The sequence below is a fragment of the Callospermophilus lateralis genome, chromosome 10 (genome assembly GCF_048772815.1).
Source record: "Callospermophilus lateralis isolate mCalLat2 chromosome 10, mCalLat2.hap1, whole genome shotgun sequence".
NCBI classification, from domain to species: Eukaryota; Metazoa; Chordata; class Mammalia; order Rodentia; family Sciuridae; genus Callospermophilus; species Callospermophilus lateralis.
Genome location: NC_135314.1, coordinates 72823271 through 72836612, shown reverse-complemented (window position 1 = coordinate 72836612; position 13342 = coordinate 72823271). Strand labels below are relative to the sequence as shown.

General features: G+C 44.8%; 1 protein-coding gene across 1 annotated transcript in view; it reads right to left on the bottom strand.

Moving 5' to 3' along the window:
• Positions 1–8061, bottom strand: part of LOC143407865 (serine/threonine-protein kinase PAK 2-like) — a 33098-nt gene extending 25037 nt beyond the window's left edge. Inside the window, 4 exon segments of the mRNA XM_077110343.1 lie at positions 1614–1770; positions 2121–2191; positions 6457–6562; positions 7910–8061. Coding sequence (XP_076966458.1) covers positions 1614–1770; positions 2121–2191; positions 6457–6562; positions 7910–8061 — 486 coding nt within the window.
• Positions 8062–13342: the final 5281 nt, after the last annotated feature.

Sequence of the window (13342 nt, the reverse complement as noted above, 5' to 3'; positions counted from 1 at the left end):
TGAACTCCATCCACAGCCCCCTTGCTCTTTTGTAAATTTGGAGACAGGAGCCTTGCTAAGATCTCAATGCCTGCATCAAACCTGTCATCCTCCTACCTCAACCTCCAGAGTCTCTGGGATTATAAGTGTGAGCCACAGTGCCTGGTTTTGGAAATTATTATTATCATTACTATTAGTTTTAGGGTTTTTTTTGTTTGTTTTTTTTTGAGACTTAAGGTCTCACCATTTTACCCAGGCTTGTCTCAAACTCATGGACTCAAGTGATCCTTGTGCTTTACTTTGTAGTTGAAACTACAGGCATGTGCCACGAAACCCAGCTTTTATTTTTTTAATTTTTGGCAGTATTGGGGATTGAAACCAGGGAGATTATACTACTGAGCTACATTGCCTGCCCTCTTTGTTTTGAGATAGGGGATTGCTAAACTGCACTGCACGTGCTGGTCTCAAACTTATCTTCCTGAGCTGTTGTAGTGATAGCCATATGTCCTTATGCTCATCTTAAATTGCTGTATGTCCGTATTATTTATTTATTTATTTATTTATTTATTTATTTATTTTTATCCTGGGTTTCCTATCATGTGTAAAATGTCTTATCAATAAAAGATTATATAGCCAAGTGTGGTGGCATATACCTATAGTTCCAACCTGCTCAGAAGGGAGAAGCAGGAGAACCACTTGAGCCCACAAATATGAGACCAGTATGAACATTAGAGGAATACCCACCACACCCCCAAAGAAAAGAAAAGAAAAAGATAAAACTGGTGTGTTCCAATAACTAATAGTAAGAAATAACCCAAATTTAAATGTAGGGCTGCTGGTGTGGCTCAATGCTAGAGCTCTTGCCTAGCGTGTTCAAAACCATAAGTTTTCATCCTTATTTATATTATCCCCAAAGCAGAAATCTAAAAACATCCAAATACATCTATATAATGGAATGAATATATCATTCCATTATATAGATGTATTTGGATGTATTTATATTATATATATATATATATATATATATATATATATATATATATATTATATTGTGACCCTCCCCCTAAGCTAAATTTTTGAGGTTATATATTATATAGTGTAATATATCTATATCTATATCTATATTAAATATATATTACAATTATTATATATATATTATATAGTGACCCTCCCCCTAAGCTAAATTTTTGAGGCTAGCCTAAAACTTGAGATCATCCTGCCTCAGATTCCTGAGCTGTGGAATCAGTCATATGCTGCCAACCTGGTTTAAAATCCATTTTCTAGATAAGTACAGTAGCACACACCTGCCTTCCAGCCCTCAGGGCATTGATATAGGAGGATTGCTTGAGCTCAGGAGTTCAAGACTGGCCTGGACAACATAGTGGGACTCCATCTCAAACAAACACAAAACTGTCAATTTTCCTTTGGTTTTCCACTGCTAAGGATTGAATCCAGGGACACCTCAGTGTGCTGTGAAGCCCTGTGACCTGGATCCTTCACCCTCCAGGTCCATAATCCCCCTCCTTATGCTCCAAGTGCTTCAGCGTCAGAGCTAGTCCAACCTGAGGGCCTTCTCCCAATACATATGCAGCCCATAGACACCCTTGTTTCAATGCACACCAACTAATCCTCACCTCCTGTAAAGGTGCAGACTGGCCACTCCTTGGGGGGACCTGGGTTGGAGACCTGGGCCCAGGGAAGTCTGTGGGATGTTGTGCTGGAGAGTACACCTCTGTTGATTTCCATTCAGTCTCCAGCTCTATTTGTACACTCACAACTTCTGACACATACCTGGGGAGCAACAAACCAAATGTGAGGGGTCACTACCCACATTGGCCACCAACTACCCTGACCACCCTCACACCTCAGCTTGGAAAGCACAAAATCCAGGGCTCTTATCCAGGTGGCTCATCCAGGCTGCTGTTCTCTTCTACCCCATTTCTTGGGGCAAAAGCCTACAAAGGCAGGTAAGAATGAAATTCCCAGAGGCTCCCAAAATGTCCTGGACAAAACCCCAATGGAAAGAGCAGTGAGCATCAGGGTCTTAGAGCTGGAGTAAGGGACCAGAGAAAGGGACCCAGCTTCACCCCATCCCACCAGCCCCAGGGTCCACCACTTCTGCCCCTGGTTTACCAACTTACTTGGGTCCCAGTGGCATACACATCTGGATGTAACAATTTGTGAAGCAGCCTTGGTCAAGGGGATTGTCATCCTGGAGGGAGATGGGGATGAAAAGAGGAGCTCAGAATCAGCAGGAGTGCGCAAGATCATCTCCCAGTGACACTCCCCCTAAGTTGATCAGTTAAGCCAGGGCTCAACCCAGGCCTGTGGCAAGATTCCAAGGACAGGGGAGCCCAAGAGTGACCCAGGGCCTCCTACCTCCCCAGGCACCTAGGAAGAGTAACCTCCCTCAACCCACTTGTGAGCAGCTCTCTTCAGACCAGTCCTGACATTGCACCCACATCTCCTGTCTTCCAAGGGCTCCCTCATCACCTTTTACCTCCCTTTGCCACATCCTTGCTCTGTCTCCACTGGCCACACATGTCCTCCTGCCATGTCCTTCCAGATACCATTTAAGACATTTCTAGTGCTGCTCTGCTCAACTGATGCAATAATGGTGTCTCCATCCTGCTCCCACTTTACTTTCTCACCTCTTGATTTTTTCTAAAAATGTACCTTCATTGACTTTCACTATCTGGGAGGGCAGTGGCAGCAGAAATGCCCAATCATGTTTTCATAGTCACAAATCAGCTGGCCCAGGAAAATCTGGGCTTAAGGCCTTCAGTACACAAAGCAGTATAGGTCAAGCGCAAAGGTCAAGTCCTACCCTGGACACTGACTGGCTTCTTCTCTCCCTTGTTCTACTCTCTCCTCCTGCTGACTTCATCCATCAGCCTTGCCCCCCTCCTACTCCCAGACAAGGTTGAGTCTCACTCCAGCTTCAAGAGCTTTACTCAGCAAATATTCTGGAAGAATGGCAAGTGTCCCAGTAGCACCTCTGTCTATCCCCAACTCTCCCATTGCCCATACATGAAGACTCTGATATTCAACACTATTTTTCACTAGAAGGAAAGAGGATTTCACATCAGAACAGCTCTTGAATATGCCCAAAAAGCAACATAAACCATTGTGCTCTATGAGGTTCTGCCTCCCTTAAGTTGTTCGCAGCACTGAAGAAATTAGCATTCTGCCAGGTGCAGTGGCGCCCACTTGTAATCCCAGTGATTTGGGAGGCTGAGGCAGGAGGATCACAAGTTCAAGGCCAAGCCTCAACAACTTAGCAAGGCTCTCAGCAACTTAGTGAGACCTTATCTCAAAATGAAATATAGCAAGGATTGGGGATGTAGCTTCAGTGGAAAGTACCTCTGGGTTTAATCCCTACTACCAGAAAAAAATAATAATGGCAGAGTATTAAAAAAAATACAGAATTTTTAAATTTAGAGAAAGAATGTTTGATTAGATAAGTATAAAAAATGTGGATTGTACATAAGATATAGAAAAATGCTGAAAAGAATGATAATTAATAAATTTTTAAGAACTGAGCACTAAATTTGAATACCTTCCTCTCCCCACATGGAACCCTGTCAGACATGAATAGAATCCAACAGCTCTGAAAGCACCCAGACCAGCCTCTGATACTGGCTCCACTGCTGGGGCTCCTGCTCTCATTCTATGTCTCAAATACCCTTCACACCCACAGGACCAAAATCAAGTGGCATCTTCTTCTTGCCTCATCTTCTGCCCAACTTCCTGTTACCTCTCCTTCTTTCCCTTAACTTGGAGGGGTCAGGGCATCCAGATTCTCTCTGTACCTTTATCTCTTTTCTTCTATCTCAAAGGTTGATTCTTTCCTTTGTTAGTTTACTCATTTATTCATATTTATTTTCTTTGTGTGCTGGGGATTGAAGAACCCAGGGCCTTGCATATGCTAAGCACATGCTCTACCACTCATTACACCCCCAGCCAGAAATATTTCAGGGCATCAAAAATGTCTCAGGCAAACCAGGCATGGTGGCATAAGCATGTAATCCCAGCAACCCAGGACACTGAGGCAGGAGAATCACAAGTTTGAGACCAGACTCAAAAACTTAGACCTTGTTTGAAAATAAAAAAATGGAACGAACTGGGGATATAGCTAAGTGGTAACGTGCCCCTGGGTTTAATATCCAGTAGCAAAAAAATAAAGTCTAATAACTTTACTGTGGGTTGAAAACACACACTGTAAACAGCACAGCTAGCCTAGTGCAGGATGGTAAGGGCAGCTGTAATATGAGGTCCTGAGCACCATGGGTTATGGCCAGGGTAATGCAGAGAGAGGGTATTATGGGACACATGTAGGCAACCCAGCTCACAGCACCCAGTACATGCAGAGAAGCCCAGAGCATTAAACACTAAGACATACAAGAGGGCTATTTCACCTCCATCTGGCTTTAGAAGCTGTGACTAGTCCAGAAAGAGTAGTCAAGAATGTCTACTGGCTCTGCCCCTTGATGAGAACATCATCATGACACCTAGGGCAGGGTCTGGGCTGATGTGGGCCAGGAAGTGAAGGGTGGAGCTAGTGAGCACTGTCAGTCTTTCAGGGAATAAGGCACAGAGGGTTCAACAAGTGGAGTGGAGACCTGGGACGTTAAGGATGGGAATTGCTTGGCTTTTAAGATGAGACACAAACATGCATAGATGACCCCAAGAAGGAATGGTAGTAACAGTAACAACAGCAGATAGGGCACTTTCTAGTACCAGTCACTGCTCTATGTGTCTCACATGAATTAACCCACATTTCCCTGTTTTACAGATAGGGAAACTGAGTGACCAGGGGGCTAAGTAGCATAGCCAAGATCTCCCTGCTGGTCAGTTCTAGATCTGTGATTTAGACTTATGTGTTCTTCCAACCACCAAGCAAATGACTCTAGGAGGAGCTGCAGTCAGAGAATGGAGAGGGAGAGAATGATAGTTGGAGCATGGAATCAGTGCCTGAAATGGGTGCTGCAAATAACGGAAAGGATCCCTGTCTGTTGAATTCCATAGTCAGACCACATTTAAGTCCCTTGAGACTGGGGATCCTGAACTTGGAAGATCCTGCCTTATTCTGAGCAGAGGAAGATGGCTACGGCCTAATCTGGGGCTGGAAGAACCACAGGATGGATTCTTGTAAATAATAGCTTTATTTGTAACTGCCCCAAACTAGTTGAGCCCAATGGCCCATGCCTATAATCTCAGCAGCTTGGGAGGCTGAGGCAGGAGAATTCAAGTTCAAAGTAAGCCTCTGTAACTTAGTGAGGCCTTAAGCAATTTAGTGAGAATCTTGTCTCAAAGTTAAAAAAAAAAAATTCAAAAAGAAAAAAATAAAGGGAACTGAGGATGTTGCTCAGTGATTAAGCACCCATGGGATCAATCCCTGGTACAAAAACAAACAAACTAAAAACATAAATGCTGCTCCAAAACAAGATACGATGTAAAGATCCTTCAATGGGTGAATGTATAAATAATATATGGGGCATCCATACACTACTACACAGAAGTAAAAGGAAATAAACTAGTGATATGAGCAAGAACATAGATGAATGCATTGTGCTAAATGAATGAAGTCAGACTAAAATGGCAACAACTCCATTTATACATGATTGTGGAAAGAGAAAAACCACAAGGATGTAGGGAGAGAAATTGACAATAAGAGATGGAAGGATTCTCTGGGGCAATAAAACTGGTTTAACTTTGATCATTGTGGAGAGTACAAAAAACCCTAACTAAAGACTAAAAAGGGTGACTTTTACTATTTGTAAATTATTCCTCAATAAACGATATTTTTTAGAAATTTTATCTTGGTTCCCAGGGTTTTTTTTCACTACATTAAAACGAAATTCAATGCTTGACTTTCTGGGCCTTAATGGTACCCCATGGGGTCATCCTCATTGTTCATGCCACCCTGTGCTTGAATTAAATTCATTTCTTCATCATTCTGTTAACACCCTACTTCCATGTTTCCATGCCTTTTTACAAAGGTGTGTCTCTCACAGGCAATGCATCCTGGCCTCTGCCTCTCCAAAATCACACCTAGGACACACCGGGTACTCTACAACTCCAGCCTTGCCAAACTCCCAGTTTCTTCCAATCTGCTACACCACTCAGGACCCACTCCCTCTCAAGAGTGCTTCTGGGTGTCTCCCAGTATTATTCTGATTATAGGTTGCTTATCAAAACAAATGCAGATGAACGCACTCATATCTATGCCCATTCTTCAAATAGCCCAGTCGGCTTTCAAGGCTTTCAATGCAATGCGCCCAGGAGGGAGCATGGCCAACCAGCTCCAGCGGGAGGAGAGATCTGAGCTGCATCTTAAGTGTTGGGTTAGGTAGGACTCAGGGGCATCATCAGGACCAAGGGCAGTGGAGAAAGCACAGATAGTGCCTAGTGGCAGAGGTGTAAGGTGTTGCCTTCCAGCTGGGTATCAGGGTACACACACTTGGTCCCTCTTACCTGGGTCTCATAGGGGCGCCTTGCGGTGCTCACGGCTCTGGCCTTGATGAGCAGCTGCGGGATGAGTGGCAGCAGGAGGCCCGTGGCGGATACAGCCACTATGATGCTGTGCACAAGCTAAGAAGCCAAGCCGGGGACATTTCCTCCCTGGCCCCGCCTTTCCACAGACTCCTCCCTTCCCTGGTCACACCCCAGCTAGCCCCACCCACCTGCTCTTCCTCCTTGGACTGGACCAGTCCAATACACCCAAGCCGAACCTCACCCCACCACACTGTGGTCCCTCCTGTCCCTGTTCAACCTTCATTCCCCCACTCCGTGCCCCCCCACCCCCACCATTCTCAACTCCACAGGCCATCCTGCCCCGCCTCCACTGGCCTTCTATGGGTCCATCAAAGGTCCTCCCAACTGACTTCTCCCTCTAGCCCCGCCCAGTCAGCCCCGCCCTCAGTTACCCAGCCCCTTGGCTGTCGGCCCCTCTCTCCCCTCCACCAGAGCTGGTCCCAGTGTGGGCCCTTGGGACTGTGTGGATATGTCATGGCTCTGTCCATGAAGGGCATGTTCCTCCTGCTTATGAGGAAAAGCACACAGCTAGCCAGCAGGGCACCCAGGTAGATGCACAATGAGAGGAGGAGCAGCATGTGGAGCCTGATGTTGCGGTGCCCCACACAATTGTTTATCCACCTGCAGTGGTGGTCGAATTTCTAGGGGAGAGGAGGCAGCCTGAGGGTCTATTTGGCCTGGCCTCCAGCACCCCCAAATCCTGAGGCCTCCCATAACCCAGCCCTCTAGGCCGCTTGCTCTTGGCCCTACACTTGAGCTCTCATCTCCAGGGAGAAAGCGGCATCTCCATTGCTAGAGAACTGTTAGGACTCTGTGACTCACCAGGTCACCTGTCATGACTGAGGTCTTTAGAGACAAGACCTGCCCAGTGTCACTTGGATCAGGATGTAGAATAACTCTGGGTTCTATTTTCTCAGATACTGGATAAGGATGAAAGAAACAGCCTTTCCCATCCAGCCTTGTGTGCTTGTAAACCAGGGCAGGGTGTGCACACAAGAGAAAAGCACTCAGAACCCAGGAAACCCTCCAACTGGGACACCCAGAGGTGGAAGGGCAAAGATCCCCAGAACAGGGCAGCAGCTGGCCTAAAGGTCTGGGTATATAGTATCAGCAAGCCAGGGGATGGGACAGTCATTGCCTTTTCTACCCTTGACTCCACCCAGTCAGCATGGATAGGACACTCATTGTATATCAGCACCTGTGCAAGCAACACCAGCCTCTCAGGACTGATGTGATGACATATGTAAGTGACCAATAGTGGCTAAGAGCCACTTTTAGAAGTGCATAATGATGGTCTCATACCCACCCCTAGCACATTTATGATGGAGGTTCCTGGTCCTGGCCAGGTGACTGTGGATGGGTTAGTAAGTGGAGAGAGAGGAGGAGTACTCACCTCCACACAGATCTTGCAACTCTCACAGTGGAAGGTTCGGTTCCGGGCAGGTGGTGGAGATTACATTTGGTACACCATGGCATTGGGAAAGATTTGTTGTTCACCTGTGCCATATAGGGTGCCTCCAGGACCTGCTCGACAGAGCCTGGCATGGGAAGAGATTTGTGAAGTGGAAGGAGGCCCTTCCATCATCTGCTGCTTGGGGCAGCCCCATAAAATCACTGGGCAACAAGAGGGTGGGGAGGAGGTGGGAAGAGGAATCCCAGTCCCAGTTGAGCAACCTGACCACTCACATGGGCTTACAGTCAGAGAGAAGGGGGTTTACAGCCAGAAGAACTCTCTATAGAGCTCCACCCTTTGGAATAGTGATCAGTGCTTGGAGACATGTGTGAAATGGGAAGGAGTTAGGATCAATTGCATGGTTTGAAAGAGCCTGCTGGCCTCTCTTGCCAGCCTGCCTGGTCTTCTCTTCTAAAGCAACTGGAAAACCTCCAGGATTCTGGTTTTTTGTACCTCAGTGGCTTGGGAAATGAAGTGCCAGGACTAATTAATGATGACATGGAGGGAAGGGATCCTGAGGCCCTAGGTGGGGTTAGCACTGTAGAAATAGCCCCTGTAGTCATCAGCCCTTGGAGTGCCACCTTCTTCTCCCAGGTTCTGAGGCCTTACCTCCATGCAAGATGCCTGGGTTCAATCTATTCATGGAAATAAGGCTGTAGAACATGAGGAGACAGAGAAGCCCCGTGACCACTGGAAAGGCCCATTCTCCACTCTGGGCCAGGGCTCGGCAGCTGAAATCAGAGCCAAACTTAGTTTTATTCTAGGGCAACCCAGAGTGCCCCATGAGGCCTGGCTCACCTGAGATAGGATTTATGCTCTAAACATCCAGGCTAGAGACAGACCACAGGGACTCCACCAAATGTCACCAGCATTACATGCCACCCACAATTTTCTAAATGCGTCAGGCACTCTAGATCTCTGTACTTCTAACTATATATCCTTCTTCCCCCTCCTGACACTTTCTCTCCACTTCCATGCCTCCTTAGTATCACTGTCTATTTTCCCTTCTAGATCTTTGTAAGAAACCTGAAAGCTTGCATGGGAGACTTATGTGAAAGCAAAAAATATGCCACTCAATGTGACCAGGGCAGCTACACTAAAGCAAGCCAAAAGGCTTGATAAAAGCCAGAAGTTTCTGGCCGGTGGTTGGGGTGGGGACAAAAAAGCCATTTGAGGCCATCATGGCTCCTTCGCCTGCTCTCAAACAAATGAAAGCCACCAGCTGGCTCTTCAGGGTTGGCACCCAGAGCGCCATGATGACAAGAGTGACATCAGAGACGTTCTGGAATGGTGGCTCTGGCTGCCTCCAGTGACTTCTGTGAGCAATCTTCCCCTGTCCCCACATACATACTTATTATAGATTGGGACAAACAGATCTTATGATGTTGGCTTTGTTGGATGTGTTTGTCCCCCAAAGCTTCATAGGCTGGAGGCTTGGTCCTCAGTGTGGTGGTGTTGAGGTGGTAGAACCTAGAAGAGGTGGGGCCTAGTGTGAGGTATTTCAGTCGCTGGAGATGAGGCCTTTGGGAGGGAGTAATGCACTTCACCTGGGCCCTCATTTGTTCCTGTGAGAGTGGGTTGTTACAAAAAGAGCAAGACTAGTTCCTGGCCATGCAATATCTACCCCATGCATGTCTTCCCACCATGATGGCATTCACCATGTTGTGATGAACCTCACCAAAGTTCAGTCACAGGGGCTGCCAAATCACTGACTCTATTCTAAGTGAACCTCATCTCTTTATAAAGTATCCATTCTTGTTTTTTTTTTTTGTGTTGTTGTTGTTACAGCAAGAGAAAGCTGTCTAATATAGAGACTGTATACTATTCTTTCTGGGGAGATGGCATGGGGAGAAGTTTGGTGATCATTATCACCCTTTCAGACCCAGTGCCAATTGAAGCAGAGAGTGCTCATTGTTTATCCTATCTTCACTTCTTCCTTTTTTTTATAACAGAGTTCCAGTTTGGGGAAGGAGGTGGCTCTCTACCAAACTAAATAACTTCCCAGTTTCCCTCATTTCCAGGCTGGGCTTTATGACACAATTCTGGTTAAAGAGACATGTGCAAATGTCGATTGAGGACTTCTAGAACAGATTTTGCCTTTTCAACAAAAGGGCAGATGATGCAGTTGGCAGAACTCTGTCCCCCTTCTTTCTATTTTGAAACTAGACCTGCTGGCTGGGGTACCACCTAGGACCCTTTAGGCAACAAGTCATGTTACCCAGATACAACTTGTGAGATGGTTGTGCCTTGTTCTTGTCCCTCAACTGCCTACCCCTGAGCTGCATATTATGAGAAAATAACTGGGTTTTTATTATACTGACATGTGTCCTTGTATTGGCAATTGAGCACCTAAAACCCTCTGTTTGGTAGATTATTCCCACATTAAGTCTTAGTGAGGGGCAGAAACCATTTTCCCATCCCAACTAGAGCTGAAAATGGCCAAATACTTGTGGTTTCTCTTGCAGTGACTACAGAGGCCTGTGATCCAGGTGACATAATTTTCCCTCTAGAACTGCTACCATAGACTGACTGAGAAGGTTGTGCTGAAATGCGGCAATTGCACAGATGTCCAGTGTCCATATGTAGTTCTCCCCACATCTTTTGGACTGGGGATTGAACTCAGGGCCACTGAACTACATTCCTGGCACTTTTTAATTTGAGACAGGTCTATCTAAGTTGCTGAGGCTGGCTTTGAACTTGCAATATTCTTGTCTCAGTTTTTCAGTTTTCTAGGACAATAAGCATGTGCCCCCATGCCTAGCCAAGGAAATTAAATTGATTAAAAATGTATCAGGGTTGGTGGCATTGAGATTGGGGCAAATGGAAATAAAATGCTAATATCTCCAGAGAACTTTTCCCTCTTTCAACCTGTTGCCAAGTTTTCCTGCCTCCAGGGAATTGTTTCTCCTAGCAAAAAGTTATTAATGAGCATCTCCTGGGTGGCTCCCTTCCTGACTTTCTGGGAAGATATGGAAAATAGAGAGAGGTATGCCCGGATGACTCCCTTCACTCTGTGTGGTCATATCTGCAAAATAGAAAGAGAGAGACATGAGAACGAAGAAACCTGAAATCTATAAAATGTGCAGAGCACCCCCACTCCCTTGGGCACCTACTCTGGGATCCCTGTTCTCTGGAGGATTCTCTCACACTCTTTCTGTTTTATCCTTTAAATAAAAATTTTGCTTTCGCCTCCAGGTTTATTGGGTGTTTAATCTTTAACATGGGGCAAAGGGGACCCAATCCTGAATTTTAAGACCAATTTCAGATGGAAACTCTGCAGGAATGATCATCAGGATTAGCTCCTCAGCACCTCACATTTTTTCTGAGACACAATGCACCTTTCTTTCTTTCCTGAGGACAATAATGGACACCCATCAGCTAATTAAATGCAGTAAGTGCAAGCTGCATTTCTACAAGACTTGGGTAACAGGATTCATGGCATAGGTGACTCCTAATCACCTGTCCTGCAGGCCAGGCAAGTTGGGTTCTGCCAAAGCTGTTTGTCACTATCCCATCCAGGCTCAGAGCTATGCCTATCATGAATACCCAGTGTCCCTAGTCCTGTCTGTCTTTGGATGTTTGGAGTCAGATAAAGGGTTGGAAAAACTTTGAGATTCTGGCTGGGGCCACTCCCCTTACTCTTATGGGGTATCCTGAGGTGACTGGTCAATGAAAAGATGCTGTGTGAAAGAAATCACCAGTGACGCACACTTCCCAATGAGCTGAACTGACTCTAGTCATTGAGAGAGGGATATTTTATATGGAGTGGTTTCTATAGAAATGTCTGGGTTCCCTTCATTCATATATTAAGCCTTTACAAGCCTAAAGTGATTCTTCTCATTGTTGTTTCTGTGCTCCAGGGGTTTCTTTGGCTGCAAAAGGGGAGGCATTTTCAATTCACCTCTTCTGAAAACTCTTCTGGGAAAAGGGCGTTAAGCATCTAACAACCATTAGATGTCTTCATTACATTCTGGAGATTCCTTTGGCCCACAGTGTAGAGAAGCACACCACACATAGGTCTTTTTTTTCCCCATGTGTTACTACATTTGGAAGTTTATAATGGCAGAAGTCAGTCATGCCTCCAAGTCTGAACTCTCCAGGTTCTTCGGCATGAAGCAAAAAAAAAAAAAAAAAAAAAAAAAAATGCAGGCACCTTGTTCATTCTGCCAATGTTGCCAGAAATAGATTTGGCAGAAACCATGTGGTAAGAAAAGGGTTTGCTGTTCATTAGAAGCTCACAGGAAGATTTCTCTAAAGAAAAAAAAAAACAAAAAACAAAACAAAAAAAAACAACGGACTTTTCTCTAGAGCAGGAGCCTGAATTTTGTTTTCTTTTCTCAGATGGGAGCTTCATTCTCAATTTATACCAGGTTTACCACTAGCCTACATATTGAGAAAAAAATGGGATTTTTCTTGTTGTTCAGAAGGGAGTCTTGTCCTCAAAAAAGAAGGGTGTGAACTGCTGGCTGCTAGAGGCTCTGGGATCTAGATGCTCAAAAAATGGCTCATTTTCTTCTGCTGCTAAGCCTGGGAAATGACCTAATCACGATTGGAAACAGGAGATGTCTCATAATTTTCTGCATCCAACCTAGCCTGATTACCAACTAGGGGAATGAAAACTTGTCTCTGGAGAAAACATAAACTAAGGGACCATACCTTAAAAGACTGATTTTATGAAAGAAAAAAAAATGTTAAAATGCCCTGTATATAAGATTTTTCCTCTCAAGCTCAGAACAGTAGCTTCCTTTACTTCTTGGCTTCTGCCAGATCTCTGTCTGCCCAAGGCTTACAGAGTATGCAACACTTGTAAGATTTACAAGGCTTGCAGAGGACTGGTTTGAGACCAAAAGAAAAAAAAAGCATCACCACTATGGGACCTAAATATCTGACTATCTTGTCTGTTTTTAAAGTCTACTATCCTGCTTTCTTAAAAAGTTTCTCTCTAAACACTATAGCACAGAAAGGAAAAATGAAATGATCTCATATATACAAGTCCTCTTTACCTTGAGAATTTTTACCTGAGGATTTCAGGACTCTGACATTCTTTAGATATGTGGGCTGACTCTAATCTTAGCCAAAAGTGCATTCTGATCTGATAAAGATGTTCTGCATGTGACATTACTTGAGTAAAACTTATGGCTGTATCATTTTTTTAGGATTCTTGTTTTTTTCCCTCCTGTTTTTTTGAGCTCATGATTTTATGGTAAAGTCACATTTGATCCTGCATGCATAAATTAATATATTTTTCTGATCAACTTATTTTTCTAACTATAGGACTTTTTCAACTGTTTTTGTTCAAATGTCAATTCTTCAAGGGTTGGCTCTCAAATACACTGGAAAATCTCCTCTACAAAATCCTAAGAAGGGCATAGA